The 15,480-nt window shown below is 34.1% G+C and overlaps 1 protein-coding gene across 1 annotated transcript in view; it reads left to right on the top strand.

Moving 5' to 3' along the window:
• The window catches only part of LOC108753574 (autophagy-related protein 16-1), a 424,436-nt gene that overhangs the window by 400,016 nt on the left and 8,940 nt on the right, over positions 1–15,480 (top strand). Inside the window, exons 10-12 of the mRNA XM_018495271.1 lie at positions 3,234–3,413; positions 4,999–5,083; positions 5,165–5,311. Of these exons, the coding sequence (XP_018350773.1) occupies positions 3,234–3,413; positions 4,999–5,083; positions 5,165–5,311 (412 nt within the window). The remainder of the gene's footprint in view (positions 1–3,233; positions 3,414–4,998; positions 5,084–5,164; positions 5,312–15,480) is intronic.

The following is a 15,480-nucleotide window of genomic DNA, read 5'->3' as shown; positions in this document are numbered from 1 at the left end:
AAAATTACTTTAAAATATTATTAATTTTAATTTTTCATTTTTTGCAAAATGTAAAAACATAAGAATTAACTAAACGATTCTACAGAGAATTTTCATGCCATACTAATTATAAAAAAATAAATTATCTATTCTATATTTCAATTAATATGAGTTGGACACGATTACTAAATTAAAATTGAATTTCCAAAAGTTATCAGAAAAACTGGTGTGTTAAATTTAAATTTTCGTTAATGAGAAGTCAACTTCAATGAAAGAATACGTAAAAATGACAGGTTATTCGGTAAATGTAAGGAAATATATTTGAATAACATATGTCTCAAAGAGCAAATGTACATTAATATGGAATACGTACTAATGCAAAAAGCATGAGGAAGGGCAAATTAACATCCTGAAGGCTCTTATCATGGCTGACGGTTGAAGAAGGCTTAGACGGAAAGCCGGTAATCCCTTATGCCTCGTTTGAGGGATAGATGCACGTTAACAGCATGTATATAATGCACTTATCTGAATAATACATTGGGCTTAAGGACCAGTACATAAAGAACTATATTATAGATACGGGATATAGATAATCCTTGTATGACATGCAAGAATTGACGTCCGTAAAATTACTGCCATCTTTTGATCGCAGCTACCAGAGATTAAGTTAAAGAAGGAAGTATTTGTTTCAATGGCATAAATCGTGAAACATCCTGCATAATCAATCATATTCAATCTATTTAAAAGTATAACTAGTTCCGCCTTTTATTTTTCTACTAAGCGACATTATTATCGTAAAAATAAACGCTATTAAAATATATTTAAAAAACGATATTGTACAGAAAAGATCATTACTGTTTTTATCTCTGAAGAAGTGTCGTGCGTTTTGCAGGAAAATTTGTACCTGAGGAAAAGGAAAGATTGTCTAACTAGATATCAGAAATTAACATCGTCTTTGTGATCACAGGGATGTGTACAAAGCGATGATTAAGTCAGGCTAACTCTTGTCTTACCGTCATCATCATTACAACTCAAATCTAGTCATCAAATGGAAACATTCACGCATTATTTCGAGTACGGTACAGTAAAAGTCCCTTTGTGCGCCTTGCCGCGCAGTAGCGCATTCGTGAAGACATGTTTTGCTAATGATTTTTACGTCGACGTTTATTAGCCGTACGCGTCTCGCGTATTTTACTGACTCGTGATAGCCGGCGCGTTGCGAATGCATTGTGGTACGGTTACTTGTTGCAAGATAAGACTGTCTATGAATCGTGCGGCGTAGAAACGAGATACAAATTTCTCTTTATGCACGAACGCACTTCAAAAGAAATTTTATTACTTTCAGAAAGATGCCCTACTCATCGCGTTTGAAGTTTGTAAAGTTCACTTTCTCCGAAGCTTGTATATCGAATTACGAGGATTAAGTATACGTTACGCGTAATCATATCATCGTCATACCCATATCATCATCTGAATGTAACGTTAAAACATCAAAAATGCTTATAAAATATAAAAAAAAAATATGCACAGTTATTATTTTTAAAATTATGTTGCATAACTTGGTTTGGAAATTTTGCGATGCGAATTTATTTATCATATATTCGATTTCTTTTACAATAGGTGATCATTTTTCTGTAAAAAAAAAAGCTACCATAATTACACAATTTTTGGGAAAAGCAGATTTAAAAAAATTAATTGCCACAGTATAAAAGTTTTCCATGAAATTATTAAAAAACAAATATTTGATATTTTAGTGGAAGAAGAAAAATTAAACATAATTATAAAAATATATAAAGTTATTATTTTTTAAATTATCTTGCATAACTTGGTTGGAAATTTCGCGATGCGTTTATTTATCACATATTCGATTTCTTTTAAAATAGATGATCATTTTTCTGTAAAAAAAAAAAAAGCTGCCATAATTACGCAATTTTTAGGAAAAGCAGATTTTAAAAAATTAATTGGGTAAAATAAATTACTTAAACGTAGTATAAGTTTTGCATGGAATTATTAAAAAACAAACATTTGGTATTCTAGTGGAAGAAAGAAAATTAAACATAATTATAATTTTCATTGAAGTTCCATGATACGATTAAGAGACATTAGAGTTTCTAAGGTGCGATCGTAATTGAATATACGCGTTTGAAACATACAAAGCTTGCTTCCGAAGGAAGAAGCTTTTCTCCGTTGGCATGGTACACTGTCGCGAAGTAATTGGAGTTTGTAATACCATTTTCGGATAGAAACGATGAACATCATTCGCTAGTCGAGTCGCGCTGTAGAAACTTCGACAGACTAATCGATCGGACGATAAATCACGTTTGATTTAACGCAGGGCCACGATAAAATAGGATGGAAACTGACGTACGGATTCGTAATCGTACAAAGGCCGAGGTTAAGGAAAGGTATAATAGAAGAGCGGGAAGGGAAGGTTGTAAGCGGAAAACTCGTAATTTATCCTGTTTCCAGTCTTGATGCCGGGCATTTCCGCGACGCGCTAGCGATTTCCAAGAGCTTCGCGGAAACGTGGCGACGCGAATGTCATTTCCCGACGTAAATTAAGTTTGAAATCCTGCTTATTTCAGCGTGGAGATCGATGAAAGCTGCTACTAGGTAGAGCTACAGTTTGAAACAGGAAACCAGCCGTGATTCACATTCGATACAATCACTGTTAAACTCGCTCCGTTTAAAGTCGGCACGTATATGCACAATTCCCGAGAACGTAATTCTATTATTCTCGTGGAATGCTCAAATTAAATGCAGAATGCAGTGTGATCAATTTGTGTATAATTTATCCTTAAAAGACGAATTTGCAACGAATTTGATCTGAAAGCCTGTGTATTCTAAAGATTCTATCTAGTATAAAAAAACACGTCAGTAACTTTTTCATCAGAATTTGATCGTAATTAATAATACATGCACAATAAATTATTATACTTTATAATAATTTATCTTCTAATTACTATACATAGATTAACTGACAAAGAATTTATTAAAACTTTCATTAATAATTATTTTCCAATATTATTGAAGATATTTAAAAAAACAATATAATTAATCGAATAATTAATTCTTCTTGCATATTTGTATCACTCGTATATGAAGTTAATACAATTTTCACATGAACGAAAAAAAGATTATTTCTTAAGAAAATCTTAAATAATTCTTAAAAAAAAAATTTTCTAATTAAATATATAAAATAATCAAATAATAACTGACCGCATCCTTTCAGAGTAAGAAATTTTATGTTGCAGGTATAGAAACGAAATTTGCCGGTTCGAGTTGCAATGATCTCGTAACTTCCGACGGAGCTGGTTCTACGATAATCAGTGGTCATTTTGATCAAAGAATCAGATTTTGGGATACTAGAGCCGAATCCAGCTCAAATGACATTCTATTGGAAGGAAAAGTTACATCTTTAGATTTATCCCGCGGTAAGTTAATTTATTTCAATAGTTTAACCAATTAAAGACTTTTTTAAATGTTAAATGCGTATACTACCGACAATCGAAAAATTTTTATTTTGTATTGCAAACTATGTCATTGCAATTCTGATATGTAACTTATTCCATAAATATATATATATATAATATTTAATACGAATGCAATCCAATGATTATTGTTTGATATCGTTACGATAACATAATTACAGTACGTCTAATATAATATCGGAGAATAGGATTTTGATTTTATAACTGTAATGTAACTGTTTATATAACTATATGGAATTTGCTTATACATATTACAATATCGATTAAGGTATATCAAATGAAACAATTGGTTATTATCATGGTAATTATTTATATAAAATATAAAATTAAATAAAAGTATCGTCGATATTATGTCACAAAGTGTGAATATTGACATGTACATTGTATTTTATCTGTATTATTTATGTTCACGAATATTAATCTTATTTTCAACAGAATTAAATTATAGGTAATTATAATTTTCTCTCAATATTACGAAACTTTATTCATATTCTGATTAAAAGAAAGAAAGACGTTTTAAGCACGATTATAAAAATATAATTTTTGTAACTTTGCATTAATATTGAAAATAATAATAAATGTAAATTCGGTACAGAAAGTTCCTGATTTTATCTAGTTTGTGATTACAAGCAATTATGTATAAGCTTAAATATTGGAACAAAACTGTACTTCTTTGTTTATTAATAATTGAACATAAATCAGATTAAACTATTGTAGAATATCTTATGCATTTGGAGAGAGGTAAAATGATGATGACCCAATTATTTGAACGATAACGGAAATGTTATGAATTTTATACAGCATACAAAATGCGTACTTATATTGATAATTAAACAATGGGGAAAGATATTAATTGGTATTTCACGACAACTATACGATGCATTTCATTTATAGATTTTATTCGTGCTACGCAAAAATAATGTTATTTCATTTTCGCTTTTTATCGTAACGTTTTAATGACATGAATGAATTGGCTCGCGCGATTCTGCAGTATTCTCAAAGCACTTGTATCAGCTGCAAATGCGCCCCGTTCGTACAAAAGTACTTCATTGAGATATATTATTCTATCGCACTTCATTAATCCGCCGATATTGCCGCCGGAACACGAAATGAATTCAAGTGTTGTCAAGCACTGTTGGTCCGATTTTTAACTTCTGTAGTTAAGCAGATATATTGCATCTCTCTGATATTTTTTTTATTGTTCGTCGTTATGTATTCATTTAAAAGAGAGATGAAACAATCTCAAATGGTCGATATGATCGATATGACACGAAAGGAAATTGTAAAAAAATCGTTTCAACGCACGATGAATCTATATAACTTTACTACATCGTAATTAGATTTTTAACGCTTAGAATTATTGCGTCATTCTATAGATGCGCTTTTGCTGATGGTTTACGTGTTCGATACATAAGAGATATTTGTTCAGTTGATGTTGCAATGCCGCAAACATTCACGCGCTAGCAGTTTAAATATTATTCAATCTTGTGCACGATTGTGAATTATAAAGGAATCTATTCGATTTCAGACGCAAATTACCTTTTGAGCTGCGTGAGGGATGACACGGTGAAACTGATTGATTTACGAATGAAGAAGATTGTCGGATCGTTCAGGTAGGTCGTGCATTTTTGTCATACATGCATAAGTAGAATGTTGAAGGTAGTAAATCGTCGTATTTTAATTTTATTTTACAGCGCTGACGGTTTTAAAGTGGGATTCGATTGGACAAGAGCTGTTTTCAGTCCTGATGGACAGTACATAGCGGTTGGTTCCGCCGACGGTTCCGTTTTTATCTGGTCTATAGTCACGAATGCGATCGAAACAATACTGAAAGAGCATACGTAAGTAAAGCTAACATATTATCGTAATATTTGAAAAATATTAATGTAGAATCTCTTTTTCTGTAAAAAAAAGTAATTAACATGAAAACATAATAAATTAAAGTAATTACACGTTAAAGTTACTTTAATGAAGTAATAATTAGACGTTATTAGTCGCATATATATTCAAAATGATATAAACGGATCGAGCTTTAAAAGAAAATTATAAAGTAATTCTGTTTAGTTAATCGAACTCATATATATGTGATTTATATAGTTTTATTATTTTTATCCTTCTGATGTTATATATTTTTGATCGAATATTTAGGTTTCTGCCCTAGAGACAAAAAACGGTCCTTTCATATTGGAATGTGCGATACCGATATTAAAGCTTATGCCGTTAAAAAATGAGCGGAAAAAAAGACTAATAAATTTTATAAAACTTTAATCTATGTTTGCCAATGATGAAAAGACATATTAAAACGAGAAATTTTGTTCCCGATATTTTATCGAATATTGATTTAGAGCTAATCCGAGATATTGAAGGCAGTTTGGCTACGCCAATCTTTCATAAAGCTCGTCGTCTTATCTTAGTAATATTTAATATTGCCCTTTTTTGCAGTTTTCTTATTTTGTAATCTGATCTTATTTTATGTTATTATGTTAAAATCAATTATTGCTTTTATCTATAACACGATCCAAAGATATTGGAATGTACCAAATTGACGTTTATGTTTCCAAGTGTTTTATTAAATTTATCGTCAGCACTATGATCCAGAGATTATTTTCTAGTGCTGTGTTTGCGACATTTCTCCCGTCGATGTGCGATTTTATTTGCGGTTACGAAATCGATAGCGTGTCCTCGCTATTGTCTCTCTATTTCGACGTATGACACCATAATTTATTTCTTTTTGCTTCTTTTTTATCGCGTTACGTTTTGACGAATGCGAAGTTCTCGTTTAAATTCGCTCGCTAGGGTACTAAACTAGAGCATCCGTAATTTTTAGAGGCACCTTTGAGTGCTCGGCATATCCACCTGACACGAAAAGTTTCTGAAGTACTTCAGTCCATCACACGCAGCGTATATATATATATATATATATATATATATATATATATATACACACACACACACTTACATACACACGCACATGTACACACATAGTGAAGAAAAAGATTCGCAGCGGGAAGAGACGCCCCACACACACACAGAAGGAAATCTAAGAAAATATTTCGACGTAACCCGATTTTTCCAACTTTTACGTTATACATCCACGTACACATAAACCACCTGTGTCTATTCGCGATATCGCGAATTTATCAGGGCATCTTGAGTGCTCGGAAGTCTTGCCGGAGTCTGCGTCGACTCTTATCATTGATTATGTCGCTCCGAATGATCTCAGGTTTGTCCACCGGCTCTCAGAGCACGGAAAGCGAAAACGCGAAAAATCCGTGGAAAGAGAAAGAAGTCTCGCGATGCAGCGAGAAAGTGGCATAGACAGCAATATATCTCGTCCGCGTGCTTTCAGCGCCCTTTCACCTACACGAGTCACGTTGATGGACGCGTTAATCGGCGGTATCTCACGGGGGAATGCAGCGTAAGGATCGCTTCTACTACTGAGGTGCAGAAAATCGATATGTTTTAAACACTAAAAACGTCAATTATGTTATTACAGCCACAGGGACGGTTAAACATGACATTACCTGTAAATCAATAGCAAGCGCGGTTAACAATTTCCGGGTATCCCTCGTAACAATAACTTCACAATACCTAACAACTCATAAATTGACGAACAATTGAAATACCTAGCTCCTACCTGCGAGAGAAACCTACTTCAACAAAATTAACGTAACATAAATTTGTTAAATTATCTCTTTTAGTCCTATTATATACAATAAATACAGTCACAGGAATTAATGATCCGGATAGTGTGCCATCACATCGATAATTTCTTCAAATTGTTGTCCGTTAAAAATTTTCTTTTTATATAAGCATTACGGCACTAATAGTTTATATTTATATTTGAATAACTGATTGTGAAATCAATCCCGTAATGCGTATGTGGAGCACACACGCAACTTTTTAACATCCGGAAAATTGTTTAAAAAAATTGTCGATGTAATAATAGTGCACTGTCCGGATAATTAGTTTTATATAACTGTACATGTACTTTATAATTACGTTTGCGTCTATAATTTATATTAATTCAAAATGAAAAAATTATTGGACAAAATTGAAACAAAAGTCGTTATTTTTCTCGACGTGAAATAAGTTCTATATGGTTGTTAAATGCCGATAACGTTTAATTATTCGCGATTGAAACATGTCATGTCTCGTACCAATCAAACTATCACGTTCGTGGTAGCAACAATTAGTAATTACGCGCGTGTTGAAGCATTTACTAACGTAATTGGTTTAATAGTTCATCATTGCAGTAGTAACATCATACGCAAACATTAATACTGTCATATTTAGATAAGTAATAATAGTTTGTTAAACATCTATTAGAAAAGCATCTTTTTTACAATTTTTAAATTTATCGAGTGTTAGGGCTAATACATATATTAAGTCATATGTGATCTGTAGATCTATTAAACTTTAGTATAACTTTTCATTATAAAGCAAAAATGCTGGCTCTATAAAAATATACAGTAAAAGAAATATTTAGTATTTTGTTGGAAATGGTCCACTCAAGTCCTTGTTAAAATTTTGTATTGAATTTTTAATACATCGAGTATTAATTTAACAAATTAATGAAAACAAATGTGATGTAAATATTTAAATATTTTATGTTAAATTGATACTCAACATTTCTTAATGTCGAAGTAACACAATTTATAAGTAAGTGAACGAATAACATAAAAATAATGTTTTAAATGTAAACTTTAAAATTAATATATAAAATACGTGTTAATTTAACATATCATAAATATTAATTTTACTAAAAAAATGTGCTTCCACAGTTTACTTTCAAATTGTGTCAGTACTACCTTTCATGCGTTCATTCTTCTTACATAATGTGTTGCTTTCTAACATCTTGTGTTAAATTAACACAAAAATGTGAGTGAACCGTTTGGGACACGTGAAAAATGTGTTAAATCTAACACAAATTTTCCAACTGTATATTCATGCCTCTTTATTTTTCGAGAGTTTTCAGTGGAAAGTAAGAGATACTTGTTGAAAAGAAAGTAACCCGTTGCGCTTCTGGCCCCGTTTCCATCCATACACGAGGCACAGCGACGATCGTCTTGAACGATCGACCGAGTCTCGCTTAGGCGAAGGATAGATCGTAAGATCCGTTCTACGATTATCGTCTTTCCCTTCTTTCCTCGCGCGGGAACGCGCGCTCCTCTCTGTTGTGGCGGCCGACCATGCCGTCCTCGGCCTCCTCGAGTTTCTCAAGGACGCCGGATCTTTGGCGGTGGCTTCTTCTCTGGGAAAGCCCAGCGGGCGGCTCGAGCGTCCGGCGTGCATCTAAGTACCGGTCGTATCGAAAAATGGCTTAAGCACCAGTCACGTACACGTCGCCCGGTGCCGATGTGCGCGGTTTCTCGCGTACGAGTATATACGCGCGTGTTTCACTGTTATTACTTTCACCCTGGACATAGACAGCGTTCATCGCCGTGGTCATCGTCATCTTTCGTCGTCGTCGTTGTCTCCCGTCTTCCCCGGCCTCTTCGTCTTCATTCTTCTAGCAGGTCGTCATCGTCTTGCCGGTTGTCTTCGACGACTTCGCCTTCGTTTTCGCCTTCGTCTTCGTAGCGATCATCGTTCGCGGTCGCTGCGATGCGATGCGCTACATCGAAGGTAGATCGTACGTAATTCGTACGTTGCGCTCGCTCAGGAATCTCCGAGACTAACTTAATAAGCGTCTCGCCCTTTCACCCTCTTTTCTCCATTCGTGTAATCTTATGGCACTCCGTAAGAAGCTATACGATTCCGTAGGTATTTAATGCACGTGCTCTCCGGGTGCGCGCATCTGCGCGATGCGAGTAGGCGCTGCCTGTCGCGGTGCGAGCTATGAAATTTAGATGTTATGCGAAACGCGCGAGTATGCGAATTAAGGTAATAGTCGCGGAAGCCGACTAGTTCGTTTCCACGATATCTTCCGTACCAGTAAATCCGTGGTAAATGTTACGACGATTTTACAAACGTTATTTTCACACAAGGAGTAGTTATACACTCTTCTTGCAAAGAAAATTTGCGTATAAAATAATACTGCGTATAAAGTAATAAATATATATGAAGAAAATATTATTATATGAATTTTTTTCAATCTCCATATCTATATATCAAATACAAAGGAAATTTAGTCGCTTGTATCACTTTTCTTTTATTTTAATGTTATTTTAAATTTCTCTGGTATTCTGTGTACATTAATTCATCTTTATGTGACATACATAAAGCTATTTAAAAATAGCCGTTTTTATGCGTTCTAATAAACGCACGTAAGCTGCTCTGTTGCTGTTCGTTCCGTACCAATCGAGGAGCTATTCGGCATAACTTCCTTTCTGCGAGCACTTAGACTCGAATGCGCAATATTGCCCGATAAGCTTACACGCCCGTTCGTGTTCTAATTTGCAATCAACCGGCAGAATCCGCCACGGTACACACGTCGGAAGGCGGGAATTTACTGCGCGATCCCCCAGCGAATAAATAGTGCAGCGCGATTATGGCAGAACAGGTAATTAGGAAAACAGGGAAGGATCAGGTTACCGAGATAAGTTCTGAGGTTCGAAATTAAAGTGCAGTTTCCTCAAACTATAATTTCGATTCGGCACATTATGGAATCAGTGACCTCATTATATTCGTATTCGGAACTTTTCAGAGAAATGTATAAAAGTCGCCAGATATTTTCCGCTCATTTTATCTCTCCTATTTTATTGCGAGTACTGCTTATTGGATTTTAAAGCAGGTAAAGATATTATTCAGAAGTTATGAATAGTAAGTAATTAATCGATTAATACTGTTAAAACACAGCTCATAAAGTTATCATCTTGTCTTTTAAGTCTTCAAACATTAATATAAGCTTAATTGCACTTTTAGAATTATGGCTCAACTAAATTATAGAAGTTTTCCTTACACCTGTCCAAAGTGTCGGTACAGCCACTAAACGCCGCATGCTACAATTGAGTAGCAATAGCGTGATTTGTGTAGCTTGTTATTAATAAATCAATGCGCAGCAGGATACGGTAACAGCATAGGTTATTATTCCCGTCAGTGATAACTGACAAGTAACAACATCTCGTAAAGATTACTGCGCCGTATATCAGTCACGCATGCATTTATAGCGATTTTCGCCCCGTATTTTACGACAGGTTACACCACAGATGGTTGATAAGAGCGTAACTGAAACACCTAGGAAAGTGGTTCGATTAATATGTATATACATATATATCATGCGTATATTTGCAATTGTGCGTGCCGCACAATCTTCCTTTAGTGCCTCAAGTATATATTCCCGTAACTTGGCAAAGTGTCACGGGCCCGTCGCCCGTATTCCGAGGCCGGATCTTTTCCTCCGCGACTTCCGTGCGCGGCAGTTCTATTCCCGCACGAGCTCACATCCGCCGTAGGAACGGCGCAGAGAGTTTTCACGCGTCCGTCTTCCCGAGAGTTCTCGCAACTCATCCCAAAGTTCATCGTGTAAACGTTGCGCTCGTTCCCTCGCAAGCCCTATATCGCGGATAGAGCAGATGCGTAATGAAAATTCAGCGCCGTCCCCGGGTAAAAGTAAGTGGTGCGGAAGGATGGAAGTAAACACGTCAAGTGAAAAGAATTAGATTATTCCCCGCTTCGCCTCTTCCCGTTCACTCGTGTATGTACGTGCACACACGTTATATCGTTATACAGCGGCAGCTTCGAGAGGAGCCAATCGTTTCGTTCGTCATCCCACGATGAGGATTAGGCCTCCGGTTTCATTGTCACTCGCAGTGTAACGGAGCGTCTCTGCGAGAGATCACTTGTCTCGTGGTACTCTTCTTAACTTGATTTCGTTTCCACGGCAATGATCGGTCGGTCCAGCACGATATTATATCATTTATCTCCGTCTCTTGTCTTCGGAAGCCGGCCGGTGCCGAGGTCTTTATCTGTTTTTCCCATTTCAACCGTTCCTCGCGCATCGGTGCCAGCAGCGCCTGGGTCGGTGGTTGGTACGGATATACCCGTCGATTCTCATCCCCGACCCCCACCTATTTCCTTCCCCTCTTTCTCCCTGCCTCCTCTAACCGAACCGGCATCCGTCGATCGTTCTTTTTTCTTTGCCACGTAGCATTTCGCCGCCGACGAGCAGTCGTTGATAAAAGCTTTCTGTCAAATCTGACGTATAGATTTTTACCGCGATCGCAAGTAGCAATCAAAATGAGCTGTATTGTTTTTTTAAAAGATATAAATAAAAGGTAACCTTCAGTTTTTGCTATCGTGTTCCATCTAAATCAAATACCCGTGTACAGGTCTCTTCTTATTATTCTTAAATTAGATTATATTTTGCTTTCATATTTGCTCGTGTTCATCATCTGCAGAAATGTGTATGTGTGAATGTACGTGAGTGTCTACAGCATGTTGAGCTCGGGTCCGTAGATTCGCTAAATCCAAATGACTGTGTAGATCAGTCATCCCTGCGGGAATGATCCGGATTAAATATTTCAATTCAGGGAGAGATATCTTGCGTGAAAACGAATCACGATGACAACTAATATCAACTATATTAATTGATTTAAATTAAGTGGGAATCATCTTTTTACAAAAATCATCGATTTCAATATCACGGTAACAATATTTCAGATATTATAAAACATAAAACATTGTGTTAAAAAACAAAACATCTCATCGATCGATCTAATGACGCATTGATAATCCGCAGAACGGATATAAAATTACAACCAAAGTAAAAAGGAACAATTGTCTGCTCACCACAACTTTATCTAGCAAGACTACTGAAATAGGCCTCCAAGCAATTTCCGTCTATCTAAAGCTTTACAAGCCATTGAGGTATTGCCGCTTGTGAGTTTGCCGCATCATTGACAATTTAGATAATATTCTAAGCCAGACTATCCTATCGCACATGTAGAGCTAAATATGGTTATACGGATTCTGCAACGTAATATAAACTCGCGTTGAATGAACTTGCGTTAACACGAGATGATAATCGGACGCAACGTGGCGGTGAGTATATATACGAAGTACGTAGACTAAAAATTTTCTCGCGAGTATTATATATTTAATAATACATTTCTATTGGATGTTACATCGTAGTCTGGGAAAAAGTTTAAATAGATTATTTTATTACGAGATCATAGCCTCTGGTAACATATTTTTCGTTTTAAATGTAGCTGATTTAATGAAAAGTCAAAAGTTAGAAAATAATTCTCTGCTACATCACGTAGAGAGATGAGCTTTACTTTCTTTCCGGATTAGCATGTGGCCGGTAATCGAGGAGCTTTGTTACCGGTGTAATTGCGGTGCTACAATGAGGTAGTCATCGGCGTGTACAGTTGGATGAATGTGATATGCTACATGTAATGCGTATGCAATTCATCATGCGTCGAATGATGATAATGTAACGTTGTATTCGCGGCGTATCGATGGACAATAACTTGAAAGTGCATTATCCACGTATAAATAAATATATCTACGAAATTAATAGAATGCTACCGATTGCTACCCGAATTCGTGCGAAAACGTAGGGCGAAAGAAAAATCCTATGCCCGGCGATAAATACTTTTTGTAAGCTACCGAGTGTTTCAGAGTTTCTGTAAGCACGGCTTCGTGGATTATCCATCGGTCGGCGACGTCGCCACGTCGTATCTTCAAGGAAATCGCCTATATTAATACTTAATAAATTCCGCGTATCGACGTGTCCATTATGGGCACGCATACTATCTCAGCAAATTGGCCGATGCCCGGTATACGAACATGAAGTAATATTGTAATTGCCGTGAAATAAACAAGTTTTAGCTTACGGTAGACGAACGCGGATATTAAGAAAATCGGCTTATATCATGTATTAGCTTGCGCCACGTTGTGTGATTGTTTGAAAATATATTATTACATTGCGCGGAGTGCCTTCTAGCATCATAATTTCATAATCGATATGTATCATGCCTACCGCATTTTTATTGCGCTTCTTTAAATCTTTTTCTAGCCGGATTATCTCTTGCTAATTCACTGTTATATATAATAATTTCCGATGTGCCGTATATTTACTGTTTTAGGTTTGCATATCATAACTTTCAATATTAGCTTTTACGATTTTACATGTCTTGCTTAAATAATATAATCGAGTATTAGGATTGGGACTGTGTCTTGCACAAATGTGATATAATTAGGAAAGAAATCTTATTATCCTATAGATATACACAGATTAAAATTAAAGATTTAATTATATGTTTTGTGAATTATATATTTTGATTTAATTATAATCAATATGGGATCTGAAGCTAGCAGTACTTAATCCATTAATATGCCTTTTATAACCGTTATTGTTTTTATAATCAATACATATTATAAATTAGATAAATAAAATATATATACGAGTAAAAAAAAGTAATAAATAATACAATTTCCATTTTTAAAAAATAATATGTAAAAAAAAATATTCATAAAATGATATTTTCATATTATTTCAAAATTTTAAGCTGTGCCAGCTTATTTTCTTGCAACGAAGCAATATCGTGATAGTATTATTAGATATGAAATATTGGATATGAAAATTGGCAAAATTTTAACGTGGCACAATTTTGTGATTTCATGAGCTTGATTATTTGTTCAATCTAACTCGTTAACGTGATATTATTCATCTGTAAAAAATAATTTGCATTGCATAATTTGCATTTTAAAAAATGTTCAACTTTTAATTACAAGAGATATTATTGTGTTGTAAGAATTAATTTGCGAATACATTATACTGCAAAAAGTATTGCACGTACATAGGAATATAATTACATATATGCTTTTCAGACAAATAATTTGTCCAATAAAAAGTAATACTCGATTATATGCAAGTTATTTCGTTGAAAAATGTTACAATATAGTGAATTCTGTCTCTGTGGAATTTTATGATATTGTTATTTTTGTTTACTTATAGCCCGTGCAAGTCAGAAATAATTATATCTGTAAGCATCTAATTTTGTACGTATTTTAATGACGCAAATATTTCCGCCCGCGCCCAGGCTTTAATTTTCCAGATAATCTGCTCTATTAGCCGCATAATTTCAAACGTTTAATGGCAAGATTATATATACCGATTCAGTGCGCGATTTAAGATGCGCGAGCGACATGATATTAAACATTAACATCGCCATGTTCGGCTCACGCGAGAAATGTCGAGAATTCTCTTTTTCAACGATGCTATTGCATTGTTTCATAATTTAATACACATTAAATCTTTCCAAATTACTAACAATAAATAATAAGATTAATGTAAAAAAATCATATTTAAGTGTTTTAAATTATTGGCTTAAGTATTTTCTTAATGTTTTTAGTTTTTAAAAATATATATTATTTACACAAAAAATTAAATGTCTAAAATATATATAAAAATTTACAATTCTATATAAATCACATATTGTTTCGTCAATCATTCAACTGAGTAACTGAGTAACGGTTACTGGATATTTATATATCTGTTTCACAAAAAAGTTTTCAAATTGCATGAAAGATTCACGAAATGTTTAGTACCCTATTTATATTTTTTTAAAAAAGTCTTGCATATTTTATCGAAGAAATATAAGGAAACAATTTTCAGTAATATACTATAGTAATTAAATATTCTATTGCTTTGTAGTATTATTCTGTGTGCATTCTGAATTAAATGAGAGTACTTTGTGCGTTTATATGAAATATAATATTAATGAGAGAAATATAGCTATTCATTATGCAAATATGACTACAAGAGAACTTAATATTCAAGAAAATAATGTTTAAATGAAAATAGTAATAATCGCTTATTAAATCCATTTTTTTAATTAGATATATTTAATAATAATCATACAAAAACCAGCGTTTTATCTTTATTAAGTTTTTACTGAAAACTTTGACTTTATTGTACTGTAATATTGTGCTACTGACTTTATGTTTTGCTGCAATATTGAATTCTAAAAAGATCTATATTTTTATGAAGTGTATTATGTATTATATTTCTTTCAGACAATTAAATATATGTTAAAATTATTTATTATTTAATAAAATA

The sequence above is a fragment of the Trachymyrmex septentrionalis genome, unplaced genomic scaffold (assembly GCF_001594115.1).
Source record: "Trachymyrmex septentrionalis isolate Tsep2-gDNA-1 unplaced genomic scaffold, Tsep1.0 scaffold7, whole genome shotgun sequence".
NCBI classification, from domain to species: domain Eukaryota; kingdom Metazoa; phylum Arthropoda; class Insecta; order Hymenoptera; family Formicidae; genus Trachymyrmex; species Trachymyrmex septentrionalis.
This window is presented reverse-complemented; position numbering and strand designations above follow the sequence as displayed.